The sequence below is a fragment of the Myotis yumanensis genome, unplaced genomic scaffold (genome assembly GCF_028538775.1).
Source record: "Myotis yumanensis isolate MYYU_CA2020_CCGP unplaced genomic scaffold, mMyoYum1.0.hap1 SCAF_1, whole genome shotgun sequence".
Lineage (NCBI taxonomy): Eukaryota > Metazoa > Chordata > Mammalia > Chiroptera > Vespertilionidae > Myotis > Myotis yumanensis.
In genome coordinates, this window is record NW_027223752.1 from 134611104 (window position 1) to 134636266 (window position 25163).

The 25163-nt window shown below is 43.0% G+C and overlaps 1 protein-coding gene across 1 annotated transcript in view; it reads left to right on the top strand.

Annotated features, from left to right (window-relative positions):
• Positions 1–652: 652 nt before the first annotated feature.
• Positions 653–25163, top strand: part of FRMD4A (FERM domain containing 4A) — a 363981-nt gene continuing 339470 nt past the window's right edge. The window contains exon 1 of the mRNA XM_070432133.1: positions 653–774. Coding sequence (XP_070288234.1) covers positions 709–774 — 66 coding nt within the window. The 5' untranslated portion in view covers positions 653–708. The remainder of the gene's footprint in view (positions 775–25163) is intronic.

A 25163-nucleotide genomic window follows, 5' to 3' on the forward strand; every position in this document is an offset into this window, starting at 1 on the left:
AGTGTGTAAAGGATCTAATAATATTCTGAGGAAAAATTTAGTACCCCCACAATTTTCGTTTCCTTGTTTTTCACAAGACTATGTGCTTTTCTGTCATCGCGTACAGAACAAGGTCTGATGCGTGTTTTACAAAGGACTATTGATGGCATGTCTGTGTGAATTGCCCGAGCCTTGGTCACAGCCAAGTTCTGTGGGACCCGCTGCCCCGTCTACAATACACTCCAGTGTGTTTGGCCATTTATGAAAGGTCAGAAATGAACTGAGAAATGGCTAGAGTCAAAAACATGTGGCCCTATAAATATCAGAGTCAGACAGTTTATTCCATTTCCCCCACTCTGGCTTCTCACCCCATCTCACTGTCCCTCTCTTTCACTGTCTGTTGAGGTTCCTGCATTTTGCCCGGTGCCTCCGACTATGAAGTTACGTTATAAAGAGCAGACAGTGGCCAGATTCTTCACCTGGTGACAGCGCCTTGTGCCCAGTCTGGTCCTTAGCGCCATTAATATAGCTCTTTATTTTCACCCTTTAAGATCTCCGGCTGCAAAGCACCAGCAGTGCGGTCTGCAATGTTCTGTTTTCTTTTAAGGGTTTCCACTCCCCATTAGTGGCAATTTTGCCTGGTGACTAAATTTGATGCCAGCCGTGTTTACTGAGCTGAGAGTTTGTAGGTTTGGGCTGTCAGTCTAAGAACAAATTGGAACGTTCATTATGACTTTAGCTGCCAAACTGGAAGACTTTGAAGTGACGCTGGAACATCTGCTCATGGACGTGTTTGTAAGTAAAGACTTTCACTTATTCCACGTGCAATAGGCCCTCCTTGCCACCCCCACAGTCTTTGTGACTGTCCCCATTACTGAATCTGATTCTATTCCGCAGCACCTTATTTCTTACTGATGTGCCTTGTGGGGAGAACACCATAAAGTCTCTAAATGCCTGAGGGGGCGGGGTGGTCTGTGCAGATTACATAGCAGAGAAGTGACTTCTAAAATCCAGCAACTTCCAGAGTCAGAATAAACGGGCTGAAGAAATATAAAACAGTTGCCAGAAGAGACAAAAGTAGTTTCAATGGGTATTCCTTGAGAGAATCAGATTTGTTTGAGAAGTGATCATTCCAGAAAAGAGGAGGGAAGTGGGCTCAAAATTCTGCATTTTTCAGATGGAGACACCGAGGGCAGGAGAGAGCGAGAACTCTACTCTCCTCAGAGCCCCAGGCCAGGACCTGGTCACTTCTTAGGTATTAGGTTACCAAGACTTCCTAGGGAGTTGATTTTATGGGATGTGGCTATTTGGGTGACTCGTTTTTAAAGAAACAGCAGGTGACAAGGACACTTCTGTTCTTGTGATGATTTTAGAAACAATCTTTGGAAACTCCTGGCACCCGTAGCAACTTAAACGTCGCTTCGACCCCCACACTAACCACAAGCATTCTTAGTCTTCTCTCTGGGTTTTCGGTTGGTGACAGGTCTGTCTGTTCTGTATTATTGATGGGGTTTAGGGAACGATGGACTGTGAGAAACAGGCAGGTGGTAATGCAGCTGAAAGGTGTTTTCCTTCCAAGAACAACACTGGCACTGCCCTGGGAAAGGCGGCTGCGGTGCGTTTCGAGGACATGCCAGTCTGCGTCTGGAATCTGGAAAAGGCTGAGGAGGGCGAGGGCGGGCTGCACATCACGGAGTCCCTCTCAGGAACCTTTCAGGAAATGATGTGTTTTGGCAGATGTGAGAGTCTGGGGCTTTTTTTCATTATTAATTTATAATTTGTCTTCAAACTGAAGCAACATTCTGCTGGCAGGATTCCTAGAGGGAATTAGCCTTTCCAGGGCTGGGTACCAGGATTCATTGGAACTTAGGGTCGGGAAGTTGTGACTTAAGGAGAAATGTGTCAAGAATGGGGAGCGTCCTTCTGCATTTCCAGTGATGGAGGTTCATGGGCAGCAGTAAGAAGAGAGAATGAGCAGCAGGATGGAGGCGTTGCTTTGACAGCCGATGTCCTCTGCCCAGCCTCCACTGCCTGCCACTGTGGGGGCTACTGGGGGTGGGGTGGGGGTGGGGTCTCCAATGGGGGATTTTGTGGCATACCAAAGGGCTGGTGTAAGTTTGGTCATTCCAGGGGAAAAATTCATCAGGGATTTATTTCATTTAAATACCACAAAGTCATTAATGTATTACCTTTTCTCCTTAACTGCCCCTGCCCCACACCATTTATCCCAACACCTTCACCACCAGGATCTTGTTTGGAAGCTCCCAGATACACTCCCTCTTGGAAGGAAATGCAGCCACACACTCCATCCTCTTCTGTAAATATAACCCATAATGTCATGGCCCCAGCTGAGATCCTTACAACTTCTGATTTGGACTAATCATCTAACTACTCTCCTGCATTCAGCATTTCTCCTTCAATTCATCCTACCATTGTCATCTCCAGAGCAACTCCCCACATTCTATTTTTGCAATTAATGAGAAATTACCATTTAGACTAGTTTTAGGTTCATAGCAAAATTGAGCAGTAAGTACAGAGAGTTCCCGTGTACTCCTCCCCCAACACACACACACACAACCTCCTTCCCTGTAGATATCCCACACACGAGTGCTTACAATTGATGAACCCACATTGACACATCATTACCACTCAAAGTCAATAGTTTACATTAGGTCCACTCTTGGTATTGTACACTCCATGGGCTTTTCAAATGTGTAATGATGTATCCTTCATTGCAGTATGTACAGAATAGTTTCACTGCCCTAAAAACCCTCTATGCTACATGTGTTCATCCTTCCCTCCCCTCTAACACCTGGTAATTGCTCATCTTTTTACTGACTCATAGTTTTGCCTTTTCCGGAATGTTAGAATTATATAGTATGCAATTTATTCAGATTGGCTTATTTCACTTAGCAAAATGCAGTTACGTTTCTAACATGTCGTTTTATATCTTGATAACTCATTTCTTTTTAGGACTGAACAATATTCCATTGTCTGAATGTATCATTTTTTTTATCCATTCATCAACGGAAAGACAACTTGGTTGCCTCAGAGGCTGAGCAATTATGAATAAAGCTGTTACAAATATCCATGTGCAAGTTTGTAGGTGGACATAAGTTTCAATTAATTTGGGTAAATACTAAGAAGCTCCATTGTTTGATCATATGGTAATAGTTTAGTTTTGCAAGAAAATGCCAAACTGTCTTCCATGGCTGTACCGTTTTACATTCCCTCAGCAGTGAATGAGAGTTCCTGGTGCTCCACATTCATGTCAACATTTGGTATTGTTGTGGCAAATCAGTGTTTTGGATTTTAGCCATTCTAATAGGTGTGTAGTGATATATCATTGTCTTAATTTGCAATTCCATAATCATATATTATATGGGGCATTTTTTTCATTGCTATCTATATCTCTTCTTTGGTGAGATGTCTGTTCAGGTCTTTTGTCCATTTTTTAATCTGATTGTTTGTTTGTTGAGTTTTAACTGTTTATTGTATACTTTGGATACCAGTCATTTTTCAGAAACATCTTTTACAAATATTTTCTCCCAGTCCATGGTTTGTCTTCTCATTTTTTTAACAATGTCTTTTGCAGGACAGAAAATGTTCATTTTAATGAAATCTACCTTATCAATTATTACTCTCATGGGTCACTTCTTGGTGTTATATTTAAGATGGCATGGCCATACCTGAGGCCACCTAGGTTTTCTCCTATGTTACCTTCTAGGGGTTTTAAAGTTTTGTGTTTTACATTAAGTCTATGATCCATTTTGAATTAATTTTTGTGAAGGGCATAAGGTCTCTGCTTAGGGTCATTTTTTTATTACATGTGGATATTCAGTTATTCCAGCACCATTTAGTGAAAAGACTATCTTTTCTCCATTATGCTATACTTGCTCCTTTGTCAAATCAGTTGATTATATTTGTGTAGATCTATTTCTGGATTCTCTACTCTGTTCCATTAATCTGTTGTCTATTCTTGCACGAATACCACACTGTCTTAATTTGTGTAGCTTTACATTAAGTCTTGAAGTTGGGTAATATCAGCTCTCCAACTTGGTTCTTTTCCTTCAATATTGAGGTGACAATTCTGGGTCTTTTGCCTTCCCTATAAATTTTAGAATCAGTTTATTGATACCCACAAAACAACTTGTTGAGATTTTTATTGGGATCATGTAAAATCTATAGGTCTAGTTGGGAAGAACTGACATTTTGACACTATTGAGGTTTCCTATCCTGAACACGCAATATTTATCCATTTATTTAATTCTTTGTTGATATCTTTTATCAGCATTTTCCCATTTTCCTCATATAGGTCTTATATTTTGTTAGAATTATGCCTACATATTTTATTTTGGGGTGCTAATGTAATTGGTAATGTGTTGTTGTTTTTTTAATTTCAAACTCCATGTTCATTGCCAGTATAGAAGAAAGCAATTTATTTTTATATATTAACCTTGTATCCTGTAATATTGCTATAATTGTTAACTAGCTCCAGGAGTATGTTTTTTAATTCTTTCAGATTTTCTACACAGACAATCATGTCATCTGTAAACAATGACTGTTTTACTTTTTCTTTCCCTTGTATTTCATTTTCTTGTTACATTAGCTAGGACTTCCAATACAAGTTTGAAAAGCTGTGGTGAAAAGGACATCCTTGCCTTCCTCCTGATCTTAGTGGAAAGCTTCAAGTTTCTCACCATTAAATACTAGCTGTAGGCTTTTTGTAGATATTATTTCTCAAGTTGAGGAAGCTCCCTTCTATTCCTAGTTTAGTGAGGGTATTTATCATGAATGGGTGTTGGATTTTATCAAATGCTTTCCCTGCATCAATTCTTCTGGTAAAATATTTTCTCCTGAAGGCAGGCCTTGTTAAGAACAGAATGCTCTGACATACCTCCATGTACACATCCCTAAAGAATATTGAGAATGAGCTTTGAAGTTGCATGCACTTGGATCTCAATCCCAGCTCAGCACCCTCCTTAGTCATGAGACCGTCTGCAAGTGTTGAATCTTTTTGAGCTTTGATTTCCTTATCAATACAGTGTAGCTAATACTACACAGTTTACAGGGTCACAATGAAGATTGGAAAGAGGTAATTTAGAGCAACTGACAAGGCCATGCTTGATGCCAAGGAAGCACTTGGTGAGTTAACTCTCTTCTGCCCTTTGTCTTCCCCTAGAAAAGGCATCTGTTTTAAGTCCCTGGCCACAAAGTGTTGTTTCCCATTCTTCTGCTTCTTAAGCTCTACTCACTGTAATCACCTAACTCCCCTCTTGAATTATCAGGGGTTTTGGTTCTGTCAAAGCACAGTGTTTCCTCCTTACTTTGACCACAGTTGTGGCTGTTTCTCCTGCCTGTTACCAAATTGCAGGAGGCACCTGGCCCTGAGCTCTGCAGCCAACAAGGGATGGAGCCCTGGGCAGAGCTGTGCTTGGCTTCTGCTCTGCAGCTCAGCTTCTGAGGTGAGGACTCTGAGTAAGATGACTTTTGGCTGCATTTCCAAAGCCATTTCCCAGGAGAGAGCCAGGGAGACTGTCTGACATCCCACAGGGCTTGGAAGGATTAAAAACCCACATAAGAATGAGGGCAACTGACATCCATGGGACAGTATCTCTTCTCATCCTTGCTCGGGACGACAGGCTTTCTCACATGCGTCTAATTGTCTAGAAAGAGAATTTCCATCAGAGGGCCATTAGCCTTGGCTTTCCTTTAAAGCTCAGAGCTGCTCATTAGGATGTCATCCCACTATCTCAAGAACAGCTGTTTCCATATTGACACTTCCTTTCCAGGATTACAAAAGGCCACTGGGGGGTTTTGTGGGATTGCAAGGCTTCTGTAAGATGAGATAAAAGGGACACATCAGACCTGGTGTTTCATAATTAGTTGTCACCACTCTGGAGCTTCTGTAGTTGCTGCAATGCTGCTGGGTTCATGAACAAAAATAACACACATGGGTGTGAATGAGCAGGCGCACACACACACACACACACACACACACACACAACACCGTAGTACAGTAAAGAGCACAAAAGGTGAGCTCAGTCAAAGTGTATGACTGACTCTTCATGACTAGCTCCAGAATTACTAGCAATGCTGTGGCTGGTGTAGATGTCTTGTTCCTTTTGTCTATCTATCTTCACCTTGTTTCAAAGGATTCAAGGGTCTTCTGTCCAAAATACAGCTTGGAGGCTTCATGTCACCAGCAGGTCCATGGACTAAGAACCCTGTAACATACACTGAAGGAAAAAAGAGCAGAGGGAATTAAGCAGGTCTCCCGAAACACTATTTGTTGCATTAAATAACCAGCTATCTAGATTCAAGTTTGTTCATTCAGAAAGAGGCTGGGGAGCTCCAGCTCTCCCTTCCAGCATTCCATGCACACTTTCTCAAGGCCCTCTGTGACCTTCCGGTTACTACCCACTGCTCTCAGTTTTTATCTGGCTTAAACTCTATAACATTGCTCCTTCAGTTTGTAATTTAATTCTTGCTTTTATCAAAATAATACACATGCATGACAATGTTAATAACATTCTAAAGTTCAAGAGTATTACAGGGCTTATAAAAAACACAGCCCCAGACCCTTTCTCTCAGTCTCTGAGTCCCTCTCCCCAGGGCCACCACAGATATCCCTTTCAGCTGTTGCTTCTAGTAGTTAACTCTATGTTTCTCAATAATATAATTATATTGTGATTTCTTAATTGCTCAATTTTTGGCATTTTTATGCTGCCTCCCTAAAGGATGAGGCTTTAACTTACTCCACATTCCACAAGCACACACATATCTCTTCTTTCTTTCAAATATATCTATATCACAGTTTAAATAAAAATTCAGTTTTTTATTCTACCAAATATTGCTTACAGCTGAGAAATATTGTATATTATGATTATATATCTGAATTTTATGACTTTATGTTTTTCCAGGAGTTAATAATTGCCTTGTTTCATTGTTTTCTTAATATTTACCCCTCAATCATTTTTCTCTAAATTCTTCAATAGAACTACTTATCTCCTCTCAATTTGAGAAACTCATCAAATAATCAACATATTCTCTTTTATTTTCTTATTTTTGAGATATTCTTCCTGGAGTCCTTCGTCCTCCTACAACAACTGGGCTAGCTTCTAAGTCTCTTGTATGACTATATTTTTAGGCTCCTCTTTTCACCTCTCCTGTGATTAGTTCTTATTTTCTTGGGACTTACGTTCTTCTCTCTGTAGGTCTAACTTTCGTTTGCTAGAGACTATCTTCCAGTAAACTTCTGAGAAAGGGTGAGTGAAAGGTGAACTTTTTGTTCTTGAATATCTGCCTTCACACTTAACTAATAACTTGTTGAGTGGTTACTTATCTGCTGTTGAAACCTAGAGCTGCATTTCTATGCTTGACTCTTAAGTTCCAGGTCAAAATGTAAAGGCACCAGAAGCTCTGTATGTCTGAAGCTACTCATTTTCATCTCCCCAAACATTCTCCTCTTCCTGCGTAACTAACAAGACCATCCTTCCTCTAGTCCAGTGGTTCTCAACCTTCCTAATGCCGCGACCCTTTAATACAGTTCCTCATGTTGTGGTGACCCCCAATTTCATTGTGACAAACTGGACATAATTAAAGCATAGTGATTAATCACAAAAACAATATGTAATTATATATGTGTTTTCCGATGGTCTTAGGCGACCCCTGTGAAAGGGTCGTTCGACCCCCAAAGGGGTCGCGACCCACAGGTTGAGAACAGATGCTTTAGTCCCTTAATATAGAGGAACACTGTATACCTCCCTCCATCATTTATGATTCCCCAATATCTTGTATTCAACCTCTCACCACTATCCTACTGCTGGACTTAATCATTGCTTATTTGGACATTTGCAACAAACTTGTAATTGCTCTCCTGGCCTCTAATACACTTTGTTTCTCCATGGTACTATTCATTCTCTATCATTCAAGTTCAAAAAATTTAGGCTAGATGGTATTACTTCTTCCCCCAAAAGTAACTTTTAATGACTCCCTCTTGCTCACAGAATAAGGTCTAAAGTATATTTTTATATGCTGTACAAGTCGGAATCTGGTCTCATTGTCATTTTTTACTGCCTTTTTTCCCACATGTGATTCTACTATTTCATTTAATTTTTACAACAGTCTATTATCTGTGTTCATACTATAGAGGTTTAAAATTCAAATAGAATGGAGTACCTCTAAGCAAGCAGTAACTATTAGAATTCCCTACCCATCCTCATTTATATCTAAAGATCTGTCCACTAAAGAAGAAATAGCTAAGATTTTGCCCATTCTGGTCACAATCTCTTACTGAGAAACCCTAGGCATTTTGACTTCTGAGATGTTGGGAATCCTCTGGCGTGGTCGGCAAACTGCAGCTTGTGAGCCACATGTGGCTCTTTGGCCCCTTGAGTGTGGCTCTTCCTAAGCCTTAGGAGTACCCTAATTAAGTTAATAACAATGTACCTACCTGTATAGTTTAAGTTTAAAAAATTTGGCTCTCAAAAGAAATTCCAATCGTTGTACTGTTGATACTTGGCTCTGTTGACTAATGAGTTTGCCGACCACTGCTCTAGTGCATACTCAAGATAAACCATAATCCCGTGATGTGAGATCTCCAACCACCCATCTTTCTAACAGATCAAGTGCTTTCCTTCTTCACCTTGGGAAAATACAGACCACATGGCTTACCCCAGAGACCCCAGGACAAATGGGCAGTTGACCTTCGGAGGGATGTGTTCCTGGCAAAGGAGAGAAAGCTATCCGATAGCCCAAAGAAAGCCATCCTCCTTTGAAACACCACAAAGATTACTTAAATAAACCAAGATGAACCATTCTCCTATTGAAGAAAATGACATGTTAAACTTCTAAAAAAGGGAAGCACCGACATTAGATTTAAAAGTTGATTGTTAGCCACCCAATGCTTATCTAAGACACCTGAAATTTGGAGGCTAAGCCTAGTAAAAATAAAAAGTCGACATTCATTGACTATTTGAAGGTGTACTATATATATTCCACTAATCCTGGGTAGTCAATACCATAGATAAGGACATTATTTATTTTGCCATTCTAGGTGCAATTAACAGTTTACCCTGTGCAAACTTTATAAACATGGCAAATCAATGCTGGTTATAAAAATCCATCCACAACTGATAGCACATGAAAAAGGGCTTTGCAAAATGGCCTTGAAAGCCAATCCACACAGCCAGCCCCGCACAGGTCAGCTTATTACCTACTTAATCACACAAGCACCCTAGCAATTTCATTGATTTGTCAGGACCTGAACATGACATCACTCCTAATAGCACATGCAGTAAGCCATTACCACCATGCAGAATAGCATTTATCCCGGGCTACAGCCACTGATTGCCTGACTTAGTCCCCTGCTGGGAAGGGCAAGTGGTGTTCTGATGGGGCAAAGCATACCAAAGCCAGATGTGAAGACCTTCATGTGGAGGTGAATAGTTGTATGATTCTGACAGCATGTTGATAAGCCTGGTATTTAATGTCCATGAAGCAAGGGATGCTAAGACAGAATACTAATTCTTACAGGCCGTTCATATTTTCCACTTGACTTTCTCCACAGCTTGACTATTGCCATCAAGATTGAGTGAGATTCTGGGATGCCCAATTAGCATGTGAGGTTTTCATCCAGCAAATGCTGCGTTTTCTTCCTACCCTGGAAGAATGAAGGTCTGGCTTCCTTTGGGATGGGATGTGTGTTTTTGCGTTGATGGAGATAGAAGGTCTTATGCCGGGCTGATTCTCTTCTCCTACCTACTAAAATAAAACATACTAAACAGGAAGGGTCCAAGAAGAAGCCTGCTTACCACCCAAAATATGTGACTAAGCTGGATGACCTCCAAGGAATTCAGATGGATAAAACACAGACGTTACAAAACAACATGGTGAGGTCCAGGAGGCTGTTGTGATGGTGGAGGCAACAGGCGAATAGTATGCAGAATTGAGAATGGAAAAAACGAGGGGTGTGTGTCTATGCCATTCACAAAGGACTTTTACAAACACTATTTCATTCTATCCTGTTGGGTAGGTGTTCAAGTACAAGCTTAGGTAAAAGCTTTTTTCACTTCACTACAAACATAGCTATAGAGAGGAGCAGAGTTTGAACAACAAAAGAAAACTCTTCTCATAAGCAAACGTTCCCTTATATCCTGAACTGGTGGCCTGGCACCTGATACATAGCAGCCATACAGGAGAGCACAGTGGTTAATGGAGTCTGAAGCCACTTACAGCATCACCTGGGCAGGTCACTTCCCTTCTCTATGCCTCGATGTTGTCAACTTCATTTAGGGTAAATAAGAGCAGCTATTTGATAAAGTGTTGTGAGAATTAAATGAACTAACATATTTTAAAACCTTTAAATTATTGACTGCAATTGAATGTGCCATATAAGGGGGTTGCCATTATTTTATTAGACACATAAAAATAATTGGTGAATGAATGGTGTGGCATAAGCAATAAAATGAAATAAAATCGTTTTAGACAAGGGCAAGGCCAATATCATAGAGCTCAGTATCAGATACCGGAAGAACACAGACAACATAATCTCAGGAGCAAGTAGTAGAGGCACTGACCTAGTACACCAAACCTTTACCAGCCACGATATTCAGAAGTAAAAAAAAAATCAGTTTAAACTTCTTTTATTTATTATTTGCCTGTCTGTTCATGAAGACCTATTAAATGAAACCCAAAATGTAGTCGAAGTAGACAAGGGAAAGGGAAAGAAGGAAAGGAGGGAGGAAACAAGAAAGGGAGGAAGGAAACAAGGAAGGAAGGAAGGAAGGAAGGAAGGAAGGAAGGAAGGGAGGAAGGAATGAAAGAAGGAAGGAAAGGAGGAAGGAAGGAGGGAGAGAGGAAAGGCAGGGAAGGAAAAATTTATCTGCCCACCCAGGTGAGCTATAGTTCTACCCACTGTTTCTTCCAAATGCCATAGGAGCAGGAACAGTATGTGCAGAGATGGTAATGCTAACAGTGCACTGTGTTATGCAAACCTTAGTTAAAACCGAGAGAAAGGCAAACTCTCCTGCTCTGGTGAAGTGCAGATAATCTCCCAGGCCCCAGCTATGAGGTCTGGTGATGACTGTGTTGCTTGATGTCTTCGTCCTGTTCTTAGGGATATTAGGTTTCATGTTTGGCCTAAATTCTGGCCACTTTTCACATAGAAAATTATGGATGTAGGCAGTGTTTCAGTTTGCATAACCTCAGTCACAGCTTCCTCTAATGAGATGTGACATGAATTACCAGGTGAGCTGAGCTAGGAGCTAAGGGACATGGTGTGGGATGTTGAAGAAACACAGGCCTCCCCTTCTAAACTTCCCTCCTTCCTACTCTAGGAATTACCCAAATTGGTTAGGACTATGTTTCCTTTGTGTGTATGTGTTTGGGTCGATCTCATCCTATTTATCCTCCTACCTGTTTTACCTGGCAATAATTGACAAGGGCAAACTTCGTTCAAGGCTATAGCTTTTCCCCTCCCCCAGCTCTGTGGGTGATGCCTGCAGTGGGAAAGGAGGGGTGTGGGCCCCTCCTGCCTGGGCAGCCTCTAGCATGTGCAGGGTTGAGGTGGGCGGGAGAGGCCAGGACAGGAAAGTCTCTCTCCTTCTGGTACTGACAGGTGTTTAAACCCAACTCTTGTCCCTGTGGTGTGCTTCATGGGGCTTTGAAGACCCTTCCTGCCTTTCCCATTGCTGGGGGTTTCTCAGTGCAATTCCCTGGCATAGCCAGGCTTCCCTTCAAGATTCCTCTCTTTGCCTGGGCCCCACACCCAGCCCCTTCCAGGGGGGCTTGGCTTGCTCTTCACATAACACACTCAGTACCTAAGAGGAACCAAGACCAACTCTCTCAGCCGCCACATCTGACCCAAAACAGTGGGATGGAAGTTACTCCCAATATCCCACTCCTTCCTTCCCTTTCCTGCCAACAGCTGCTCCAGTCAGTCCATTTTCCTTTAAAAAAAACTCCCTGTATCCTCCCAAGATGCTCCTCAAAGCCCCTCTCATCAGGCCCTTAGCCAGGGGACATTGGTTCCCACCTCTTCCTCCTCCCCCTTCTCCTCTAACAGCCTGGAGGACAAGGTCAACTTAGGGCTCAGAACTGTTCTCAGTCCCTCCTTCCAGCCCCTGAGTGGATGTGGAAGTGGATAATGGTTGGTACCCATTGTCTCAAGATCTCCAATAAAAGTGAGGAGGGCCTCCTTGTAATATCCTTTTAAATTTACTTGAATGACGTTAACAGAGGCATCTACACTGTGTGTTTTCTATTGTCTTCGTTTCCTTGATATAAGCAATATTTCACCTTTTACCAGAGAAAGAATGCAAGTGAACAGAAAGAGAAGACATAACACTTTCTGAATGGATTCTGCCCATCTTTTCCCAAGGGCACTTCAGCTTACCCCCCTGCCCCAAGCTCTTGGTGGCCCCAGGCTGTCCCCTGACCCTGGAGCTTCATTATGGCACCTATTGTGCACCGTGTCCCCAGTTACCAACCCCCCACCAAGCCGAAATTTCTATCCTATAGACAATTCTTTTCGTATTCTGCCAAATGAACAAAATAAAGCATTACAAATGAGCATGCTTAGTGCTAGTGAGTTATACTGAGGTAAGATATGCACACATGTGGGCCTCCAGATTGCCAAGCGTCAGCTGCACAAACAGCCACTTCAGGCACTAGGCCAATAGCTGGAATAGTACCCGAGTCCAGTGTGTCACTGAGCAGAGCCCAGAGGTTGCAAAGACCAGTCCTCATATCTGCGCCATGACCCAGGCTTCTGTCAGGGGGACCCGCCCTGCCCACGGCTTGTTAGCTGGCACCAGCTCGGCCAGGGCCTGACTTGTGAGTCAGCTATTGCCCCTGTGCCCACCCACTCTGCCCGATGAAGTTGGCCCCCTCCTGCTGCTGCCTTTCCCAGGACCCGATTGTAAACTGCCTTCTCTCTGACAGGCCTTCATCTCCAACTCCCTTTTCCACCCCAGTGCTATTCCTGGTCAACAACACCCATTTGATTTGATACATCTTGTTTCAGTGTATCAAGACATTGATGTATCTGAAATGTGGTTCAATCGTTTCCTATGGATTTTTGTTCCAGAGTTTGAGTGTAAACATTTTAATTGAGACTAGAAGGAAATGTTCAAAACAAGCAACCCCAAACTTCACTGGCCTTGAGTGCTCTGTTCCAGCAGGCATCAAAAGCAGCAGCTTCAAGGACACTAGGACAGATGTGTGTCTTCTCCACCTTATCTCCCCAGCGTTCAGAGACACCCTATCCTGGTCCCATCCTCCCCATCGGTCCCATGGCCCTTATGCTGTTCCCTGGGTGCACAGGGAATCCCCTTGTCCACCACATGCTCTCTCTAAGTCATACTCTGCTCTCTTTAGTTCTTCCTAATTCACCATCTTCCATTTCTTTGTTCCAATGAATCCCTGGTCCCCCAGTGCTGGTCCTTGGCTCTTCACCCTCAGATCTGTTCCCTTTTCTCTCCCTTGCCTGGGTGGCTAGTTTCATGCCTTCAGTGCATGAAAGGCACTGGTGGGAGATTGGAGGGGGTAAGAAGGGAGAAGCAGGGCAGTCCTCCCCCACCCCCACCCAGCCTGGCATATGACTCCAGCAGTGGTGGGGTCCCCAGCCTCGGTCAGGTGACCATCTCCTCCCTGTGTTCCTCAGACCAAGGCTTATGCTGGCTTCCGGCTGCCTCCCCAGCTCCTGTGGGCTTCTTTCTCTTCCATCACCTGTGCTTAGCTCCAGCAGACATTGACGCCGTGGTTCCAGAGCCCCCAGAGCTGCTACATCTAACACCATTTCCTGTATCGAAAGATGTTTTTCATTTTTCTGAGGGCTCACGGATGTAGCTCCTTTTTGGATTTCCAGCCTGCTGTCCTCTGATCAAGTCCTCTGTGCCTGGGGGAGCGGTATAACTGACTTCGGTTTTCAGCTTGGCTCTGACAGTTCCAGCTGTGCTACCTTAGTCGACTTCTGAAACCTCTCTGAGCTCCAGCTTCACCACCTGTACAATATGAATAATGAAACTCAATTCTGCCGTTGAGACAACCTTTGGTAACTTTCCAACATGTTGTCTACTTCCAGCATGGCGGCTACTGGGTACTCATCAGTCCCCTCACCTCTGCTGAAGTGGTCACATCCCCTAAGGTGTGGGTGCATATCCCCTCCAGGGAAACATGTTTGTGTTAGTGGCCTTCTAGAAATAAATACTTTAGACTCAATAATTAATTTTAAATGTACAAATCTCAAACACCCACAATTAGAAAGGTGGTTTTGGACAAGCTGACCTTTGAGAGCCTTCCTATTTCTCTATGAGGACTGGGGAGGGCTTTGGGCCACCTTCTCCTCTCCATTAGCTGGAAGGAGGTGCTGATATGAGAAATGATCCTGCTCCCCGTCCCCTAAGCGGGGGAGGGGGAATGTGTGGGGCTCAAATGTGTGGGAGTCTGGCCCAGGGTTATTTTTGTTTCCATTAACATTCTCTTCTATATGTATTTTAACCTTAATCAATTGCACATGTTTTAGTTTTATTTGCACTTAGTTCATTAAGGTGTCCCTTATGATTTGAACTATGCCATGAGGCCTTAAGCTCTTCAGTGAAATGTTCATTAATACCCCTGGGAAACAGGAAGTTGCATTTAGTCAAATATAAATAAAGTCTGCTCCCAGGGGCTTTGCCCTGCCCTGGGTCAGGAAGGAGACGGGGACTTCACAGTTGATCTGATCCAGTGCCCCCTCTCGAACTGCGCTGGAGGAAGAAATTCCCAAGACTCCGGACAAATAAGTGCTTTGAAAATGTGCCTGTCCTTTGTTCAACACCATTATGTAGTGAAGTGGGGTTTTATAAAGGAAAGAGATTCTGTTGATTTGGCCAAATAATTGGGTATCATTCCAGATTTATTGAAACCAGGCAGTGCAGGGAGGAAGTGAGGAATGGGAGGAAAGGTATGGAAGCCTAAACCACCTCGCCAAAGACGCCTGCAAGGCCTGTTGTAGAGCTTTCCGTCTTTCCCGTCTCTCCTGCTCTCACCCTCTCACTAACTCTCTGGCTGCACATATGGAACCAATTACCAACAAAGCCCGATTGTTATATATTTGGAATTTCCCACATCAACTTGATGCTTTCTTTAACTGCCTCTTAATGTGTGTCTGCTCTGGGTGACCAGACCCACATTTCCAGCCTGCCCACCCCCTCTTCCACCCCTCCCTCCCTTCGAAGAGTCTTTTTTCTGATTCATTTTATAGTGGTATAAAATTCCACTCCTTCCCTTCACACCCCACCCCCACTTCCTATTAGTTTCTTTGAATAAACAGAACATTCTTTTCCATCGTTTTCAATAAACTGCTCTGTAGAGAGTAAATATAAGCTGGTTCCCAAAGCATATGAGTGATATCAGGTTAACACCCAAAAGCATGGGATGATTACAAAGGAAATGGCATCTCTTTCTTAAAACCCAGAACGGAGAAGAGCAGTGGATTTGGAAATACGTTTAAAAGGAGACTAAAACACTTCCAACCTCGGAAGCCCCTAACTTGCTTTTCTTTGTAGTCATTTTCTCTGCTACAGAAATAGGCAGCAACGATGGGGGAGGGGCAAGTACACAGCATATCCCTTATACAGTATTACAGAAAAGTTAAAATTTTAGAGCATGTGTACCCTCAGACAACCTGAGAAGACTGTCTGATACAGAATTATACAGTAAGATTAGAAAATAATAGGCAAATGTGATGGATGAGAATGAGCTTGGACAGCTTTGTTCAGAGCCTCATAAAGTAAAACACAACTTCTTCATGTTTACTGGCACACATAACAATAAATGTTCTATAACAGACATTTAAAGAGGAGGTGCCAAATGCAAGTAGATTTGAGTTGATTCATCTGAACCACATGAACAAACATTTTTCCCTCCTGTCTCTCACTCTTTCTCTTTGTGGGCTGCATTCACATATATAATTCATTGTATGCCTACCTTTATTTTCTATGTGTTGGAAAGCAGGAGGAAAAAAAAAACAGATATGCATGTCTGTTGCTCAGGGTCATACTATAATTTATGCCTGTAAACAGGGACGACCCCGTCCCCCCAAGTCCCTAATGTACTATGTCACTAGTCCCCAGATACTTATTCCTGTGCTGGGAAGAGAGAAATCAGAAGGCAGAATTTCCCCGGAATCTCCGCACCAGATGGTGATGTTCCAAATAGTCCTCTTAAGGTGAGCACGTGACCTACTGTACAGCCCAGGGGCTCCGGCCTCACGTGACGGAATGAGTAATACGTCTGATAGAGCTTTGATTAGACGACTGACCTGGTTACCATCTGTAGCCGCGAGAAACAAAGTTGACATTTCTGGATCACTCCCCCCAGAAGCGTTGCCGGCCCGCTTCTGGGACACGCAACCTCACGGTGGGGCTGACACGCAGGGGCCGACAGCAGGGAGCCCAAGCTACGCTGCTGAGAGCACACTCAACTTGCAGAACTTGGGCTATTTTTCTTCTTCCCCATCCCCCCACCTCCCGACAAACCACCTCTTGACTCATATGGTCGAAAGAAAAACTCTCTCCGTCATTTGATAGTTGGGAAACCTCCAGGAGACCTTAACTTTGTTTAGAGGAAGCCTCTGTCTCTCCCTTCGCTGGGAACGCTTGCGCACGCGCACAGACACACACACACTCACACTCACACACAGCTCTACACCATGGTGGTTCAGGCTGCAGTGGCTCCGAATAGACCCCAAAGACTTTTATTGAAAATTCCTTATGGATCCCTGAGAAGACGCAGCGTGGAGAGGGTAAGCGACGTGGCGGGCTGCTTGTTTTCACCCAGCAATTACTCCAAAGAAAGGGAGATGTTCGATTTCATTGTACATAGCATCCCTCTGCTAGTCCTGTTTACTGAAGAATTCGAATTCCTGGGACTGTAGAATACTAAGTCATACGCAGTGTTTTCCTTAATAGATAGTGATGGGAAATTTGAAACAAATTTTTGTCAGCTTTGCATGTGTGTGTGGGGGGGCACCTTATGGATGAAAAATGGGAAAGATTGGGGTGGGGGCTGCCTCTGTAACGGATATGAGAGACAGTGTGCTTCTGGAGAACAGCATCCGGGCGGCGGGGGCTGTAAAGCCTGTTTTCTGCTATGTTTAATGAAACAGGTCCATTAGTGCAGCAGGCTGCAAATTTCCTCCCTGGGTGACAGTGTCTTCAAAGGAGGTGATGATGACGTTAAGGAGCTGTGATGCCTTGAGGGTTTAAATTGTACACCCAGTTGACTAAAATCCCTTCTGTGTTTTGTTGCTGTTATTATTGTTTCAAATACCTTGCTATCATTTTGGTGTTTTTTTTTTTGTGTGTGTGTGTGTTTTTTTACTACTATGGATTTTAGCTCAATATTACTCTGCTAATTTTCTGAAAGCATGCTTGCTCACTTTACAGTAACCCCTAGCAGAGAAGATCATATAAAACAATATGAATGTTTCCCCTTCTCTGGAGTGACTGATGATGGGGTGGTGACTGAAGCTAATGCAAAGCTGATTATCCTCAAAATGGTGGGCTCATTGGTGTGGGGACAATGTCTATACCCACACGGCGGGGGGGTCGTTGGTGGGTCTTAGAACCCCAGCAACAATTCAAAGCCGCTGTTTGAATCATGGCAGGCCTCTCTGTGAGCTGTGGTGGTCTATTTAGACGTCTTAGGTTAAGGTGTAATCTGAGATCAACAAGGCGAGCACTGTCTTGATAGATAGCAACCTGCCACATCTTTTAAAGGGAACCGCATTTAATGATTTTTTCTGGTTTGTATACTACTACTCAGTGACTTGCAAATTTCAGAAAAAAATAATTAGAGCTTTAAAATATGAAGAGCTCCCTGGACTTCTAGGCAGGGTTGATTTCTTGACGTTTGATGAGTTGTATTTTTTTCTGCCATTTGAGTAATAATGAAAAAAAAGTTCACTCCCCGCTCTGACTATGTGTACATCTTTACTTTGAAACATCTTTCTTCAAGTCACATGTGTCATCAGTTCACATGTGTTCAGTGCCTACTGCGTGCTCCCTGTTATACCAGGAGCTTAGAGTGTAGGACCAACAGTTACTGTGAAATTCATAAATTTCTCAGGCTTATGCTGAATGTGATTTTAGGTTCTGAAAATGTTTTGACCTGTATGGTAATTGATCTATTATTTAATATGTTCTGTTCACAAATACCTGCTCAGAAATGTGAACTTCACACACTGGAGTTGTACCACATGGTGATATTAATGAAGAGTTATCCTATGTTCAGGCACAAGAAATCATACTAACCTGGTAACCTCTGTTTAACCTTTACAATCTCCAGCTGGATGTTTGTTTAATAAATCAAGATGTATGCAGTTACCATTTCTGTTACTCACTATTCACCAATTTTAGAAAATCTGACAATATATGAAGTGTCACATATAAAACCTGTCAGTTGTTGCATGCGTCGATGCATACTTACATCCAAAACACAAAGACCTGTTTTCTGCCCTTGGGCACATGCCAGTGTTGCTCAGGCCTTAGGAGTCTGATCTGAAAGCTTCTGGGCCCTTAAGAGCAGCTTGCCCATCCTTGGAGCATCAGACGTGCTATTACCGTCCATTGGTAGATGGGTAGCAGCGGGCCTGGGACGCCAGGGACATCACTCACAGGGAAGGGGCCGTTGAGCTCCTATGAGCCTCCCATGTCACCCTCCACCACAAAGGAGAATGAGACTAATTAGAATACATGAAGTCATGTCAATTACAATTGGTTGTTTTATACTGCTGCTGATTTTATGACAATTTTCAGGATCAGAGTCATATATTTACATAAAAGGAGGGAGGGAAGGTGAGAAATGGCATCTGCCTTGAGAGCAGGCGCTGAGGACCAGCTGTGTTCCAGGGGCTCCCGGAATTCAAAGCAATGGCAGCTTTCTCAGTTACAACAGCAGCCGAGAGGGTGACAATCATTGGAATTGTCTTGTGATATTTAGTGATGCCAAGACCTCGCATTTCTATAATGCCTTTACACCACCGCACTTTCTTACCCATTACCTTGCTTTACCTCCATGAGTTGGTATGAAGAGATGTAATCCAAGGTATGGAGAGATGTAATCGTCTGTCCAAGGACACACAGTCAATGACAAAGCAGGACTTAAGTCAGGTCCTGCTATTGAGCCTGTGTTCCATTTCCTTTGCTCTCTGGGAAGCTTTGAAATTGCAGCCTGGCCCTGAGAAATTGGTTACAGCCAACTTGCCACCAGAACTTCACATGAAAGAGACTATGGAAGACTTACCAAAGGCAGAGATGCTAACAGCCAGGAGAGTGATGATTTCTAGGGCTCTGACAGTCCTGTGCCCTTATGGGTCCAGGATGAAACAATTGTTTCTGTTTTCCAACTGCCTAGAAATTGAGTTGAAAGAAGAGAAATGAGCCCTGGCAGGGTAGCTCAGTTGGTTAGAATGTTGTCCTGACCTGCAAAGATTGCAGGTTCAATCCTCGGTCAGGGCACATACAAGAATCAACCAATGAATGCATAAATAAGTGGAACAACAGCTAGATATGTTTTTTTTCTCTCTCTCTCTCAAAAGAAACAAGAGAAATGCGCCTTTTTAACTATACTACCTAGATATTTGTCAAGTTGTGATTACAGAAACGCTCTCTCAGGCTGGGAGGTCAGGCTTAGTTCTTGTTCATATGTTTTCACAGACCTCCATCAGTTCATCACTGTGCCAGGCAGAGCAGAATAAAAAATTAAAAGAAGAAATATAAGGTGCTATGTTTGGTAAAACAGGAGAGATTAGGTTACAGGTTTATATAAATGAAACTATTCTAAGTTGATACAATAGGGCTTTGATTCAGCAGTATAAGTAATGAAGACAATTTCAGTGCCACAGGGAGCAGCAAGGTAGGGTGGAAAGGTTTGCAGCCACACTGTCCCTAACTATTTATGTGTGGCCTTGACAGAGTTGCCCAGGATCAGAATTAAGGTATTAACAGAAGCAGCCTCACTTCTCATGTTAAATTACCATAAACCCCATTATTGCTGGTGGGAAATGTGTTCACTCTAACATGTGAACACAGACTGAGGAGACAGATGCTCTCCTGTTTATTCTGAACTCTGAGACCATACCATAAATCTTATAGATGTACAAAGTGAGTGTGTGAACAAATGGCCAGACTCAGAGGCTCAGTCTCTTCAGACTAATGTAAATTTGACATTTTTGTTGCGGGGGGAGGGGGGGGGGTAGGGAAGAGCAAGAAAGCATTCTCTTTTACCACAATTATTTGAATATTTAAGTGAAAGGGGTTTTTTATCCCGGAAAGACTGAAGTGGTGTGATATTTCTGGAAGCAGTATTTTTAACACAGTATAAATTAAACCTCTTGCACCCACATTATTCACTATTCAATGTGTTACTCCAGGTTGACGCATTGCTAGTCTATTATTTTATAAACCATTACATTATCACAGCTGCTAAGCTGCATAACTTAAGCATTCAGAATACAACAGAGTCTCTATAGTCAAGTGTGTGGTGCCTACTGTACAATCTGAATGTGATCATGCAGGGAAGTGTAGGATTTTACCAAACACATATACAGCAGACGGCTTTTAGTGGATATTTATTACCCTGGAAAGCAGACAGCCAAGAAACTGTTCAGACAGATCAGTGTAGTCACACATATTATTATCCAACCCCCTCATCCTGCCTGAGGTTTTGTTTCTTCTATAAATACACACCTCTCTGGAGAAGAAAGAACATAGACTCTCAGGCTCCAGGCCTCTGATTCATAGGCTGCGTTGGAGACCATTTTGCCCATGTTGTTTTGTCCCAAAGAATTTTAATTGACCTCAGTTTGGTGACCCAACATTGATTTTGTTTCTGACAGCAATTTATGTCAAGTTTAGCCAATGACTTGTCATCTTGGCCAGGATGAGACTGCGTAGTAGAAAGGCTGTTCCTAGCCAGAGTTGTTTTTTTGTTTGTTTTTAATCCTCACCTCAGGATATTTTTTCCTTTGATTTTCAGAGAGAGTGAAAGGGATGGAGGAGGTGGAGAGAGAGAAAAAGAAAAAGACATTGATGTGAGGGAGACACATCGATTGGTTGCCTCCTTCACTTGCCCCAACCAGGGCTGGGGGATCAAACATACAACCCAGGGCCCTTGACCTGGAATCGAACCTGAGACCCTTCAGTCTTCAGGCTGATGCTCTAATCACTGAGAAAACCGGCTAGGGCTAGCCAGAGTTTTCATTCCTCATGCTGGTGTGGAAAGCAGGACTGGAAATCTCTCTTCAAACAGTCAGGACCCGCAAGAGCATCATCGTCCTGCACCAGATGGTAGCGGCCAAGTTGAACTTGAAGCCAGGTGGTGGCTTCTCTATTTAGAGTACTTGTTCCCAAGTCCTGACTCCTTCTTGGGACTATCCCTAGTGTCATAGGTCATATTCCATGGCTCATCCTGAAGCAGTGCTTCTCAACCTTGGTTTCACATCAGAAGCTCCCAAGGAGCTTTAAAAATTCCCAAGGCCCCGCTGTCCGCCAGACCAATGTATATTAGAATCTCTAGAGGGGACCCACACAGTGGTTTTCATGGCCCTGGATGATTCTAATGTGCAGCCACCTTGAGAACCACGGCCCTAAGGTAAGGTCACTGGTACCATGCTCTCTTAAGGAGATTAGCTAGTTCCTGTTCTTTCTTGTGTCTTCACATGAACAAGAAATAAATGAGTTGATTGTGTTGGATTTTTATTCAAAAGTGTCATACCCAATAGGAGGAAAGATATTCAAGCTCCTTTCAAGTTGGATCCATATTCCTGGAACATCCTATGCGGTAACCAGTACTTTGAGGCCACTTTCTAGATAATCACACCCAGCCTTCTGAAGTCAGAGCAGCTAGTGTGGTGCAGGACTTCCAGACAATTTGAGATCAGAAGCACCCAACCCAGCTCCTGCATAGTTCTTCTCCATTGGAGCGTGGACAAAGCCCCCTCCAGGTTTCTCAACCTGCCATCTTGCAGCTATGTTCACAAACCAACTGTGTATTCTCAGAACACTTTCTATAGGTGTTTTGAAATCATATCTCTTATAAATTGTTCTAGCAGAATGAATACTATCCACCTGTGTAACATAAGAGTTTCTTTGAACACATAGTTGAAAACAATCCTCTTTTACTTGGATTGCTTCATCAATACACCTCTGAGAACAATATTATTTTATGTGTAGGAAACAATATAGAAGAAACTATGGCTGTAGGTCTTTGTTTTCTAATCTGGGAGTGGATGGACCACATCTGTGGATTTTTCATTCTTTATTTCTTTTCTTTTTCAGTCACTTAATAACTAACTGCTTCAAAGGATGTGATCAGTTTTTTTACTCCACCCCAGAGCCTAGAACAGTGGCTGGCATATATATAGGGCAAATAGATATTTATTGAGTAAATGTGAGTAGATGAATAAAAAGAAGGGCTTCATGGCCATAAACTCAAACCTTTAATCAAACAGAACTATCACCCAAAGGGTAAGGTTGCCAAGTATCTGCTTTTCTTATTTAGATGAATATTTGGGTCATGATCAGTCTTAACAAAGTGACTTATTTTGGGGATGCTAGTGTTTCTTTTTTTAATTTCTATTTTTTATTAAAGTAAAGTTAGCATACAATATTATATTAGTTTCAAGTGCACAACATAGTTATTTACCATTTATCTACCTTATGACGTGAGGATGCTAGTTCTTTGTAGAGAACTTGGTCATGAAAAATATCTTGAAATCCGCCTACACAATTGACACTTTTGAGCACTTGAGCAGCCCTTCTCCTTCCCAGTCTGAATCGGTGTGTGGGTATTTTGAGATAATCTACGAATATGCCTCTGATCATTTCCTCCACTACTCACTGACTTTTCTCAAAAATGCCAGGGTCTCATTTTCACATGGATAGACTACTTTCAAGTGATCACTTCAGTCCCTCAATTGGAACATTAATTGGGAAAACCAATAAGGCTTGCAAGTATATTGATTATTTCTGGAAATTGTGGTTTTGAGTTCAATCAAACAAACTCAGAAAATAAATACCACGGGGACTGTAATATCTGGAACCGAATACCCTATTTATTAATTCCATTACTTTTAATTACTTTTTATTTAGTACCTACTACATGCAGGCAGTGTTCTAGGCCCAAGAAATACAGTAGAGTGAAGTGTTTGCTTTTATGTTAAGAGGTGATAAGGTCTCTAAAGAAAAATATAGCAGGAAAAGGAGTGAGGGGAGATGCGTGTGCCACACTTTTATATAAGGTGGCTCTTTGTTAAGGTGATGTTTGAGGAAAAACCTGAAGGAATAAGGGAATAAGCCAGGTAGTCATCTGGGAAAGAACTCTCTAAACGGAGGAAACTGCAAAAGGTGTGATGCTAGAGCACACTTGAGGGGTGTGAGGAATAGCAAGGGGGGAGCCAGAGCTGGGCAGTGAGAAGGGCATGGAGTACAGGGTGAGGAGTGGCAGTCAGAGAAGTGTTAGGAGCCCAGATGCCAGGGGGCTGTGTGGGCCATGATAAAGACTTTGGGGTATTACTCTGAGTAAGACAAGACCAGTGGTTTGGGGGCAAAAGGATGATATTAGTTGACATTTTTTTTTAAAGAAGTCACTGTGGCCACTAAGCTGACAGAAATGGGTAAAAGCAGGGTGACTTATTAGGCCATTAGTATAAGAATCAGAATGAGAAATGATGATGGCCTAGACCAGATGATACTCTGAAGGTAGTAGGAAATGAGTGGAGAGAAGAATGACAGGATTGGGTGGTGGGTTGGGTGGGGAGTGAGCGGGGAAGAGAGGAGTCAAGATGACTCCTGAGCAGCTGTGGACAGGGGTGGACACTTACTAAGATGGGAATGCTGTAGGGAGAGCAGGTTGGTGATGACGCCAGGGCCAGGGGAGAGTAAAAGCTATGTTTGGATATGTTAAACTTGGGATGATGATGATGAAAAATTCAAATGGAGGATGTTAAAAATGTAAGTTTCGTGTTTAGATGAGAGGCCTGGACTGGAGATATGAATGTGGGGTTACTGGGGGTGCTGGAACCAGCTTCTCCAGGCTCAAGAGCTGACCACGTGCGTCCCTTCACAACTCACACTCAGTGATGACTCGTGGGTAGCCTGGAATGGGCCCTGTGGGGGGATTTACACCACGGCAGCAGAACCAGTGTGCCTAGGTGTGGATAAGTCTCGCCATCAGTGCCCTGAGAAAGCTCTGCTTCTGCACGTGTGCAGGACCACCCTTGCATTTACACTGCCAGGTCCATCAGGTGGGCAGCAGTGTGGGTGCATACAGGGGTTCTGGAACTCCTCTCATTAAGATGTCAACCCAGTACTTAAGGTGAGGGAGAGGAGAGGGAACCCCCTCATTCTGTTGGGCCCCAGCTCTGGGTTTTCAAGTAGCAGAGCATGTAGGGAGACAAGCTACCAAAGAAAAAATAAATCCTCTGGAAAAAATCCTCCCGGACTATGAGAGGGCACAGGCTGGGCTGAGGGACACCTCCTGCCCATTCAACATCACTTCCAGGGGCAATACCCATATCCTGGTGGCATTTAGTTCAGCCACAGAAACCATTTGCAGATCATCTTAGTTTTCCTTTATTTCTGGTAAAATCCCTGGACATGTGTTCAGTAGTCCCCTCTGGGTAATAGTAGACCAACATGCCTAACAGCAAACAAAAGTATCTTTAGGATACTACGACTTCATTTTTCTTTCAGTTAAATGGCCTTAAGGTGGCATGAGAAAAACATGTGTCATGTGTATTAAAATAGGGTCTATGCAGGGAAAGACTTTTTCTTGCTCCTTCTGAGACCGACCAACTAGAAACAAGCAATTTTTTAAAAATAACTTATATCTATCTCCTATAGTACCCTGAGGACCTAATCCTTCACCTTAGTCCATTCGATTCATCCTGTAGCATAGGCCCCGTACAGGCATTATAACTCAAATGCGTTTAGGAGCCAGGCAGGCCAAATACATGTAGGACAATGAGGAAAGAGGCACATTGCAGACTGGAGCACTCGTGCCCTAGCAACTAACACCAGCCGCTCCCAGCCCTGCCACCAGGAAATGGGCTGGTGTTCCTGGAAACTATGACTTTCTAAAGAAAATCATGTGCAGTTTTCTCATCTATAATAATAAAAGCATAATATGCAAATCGA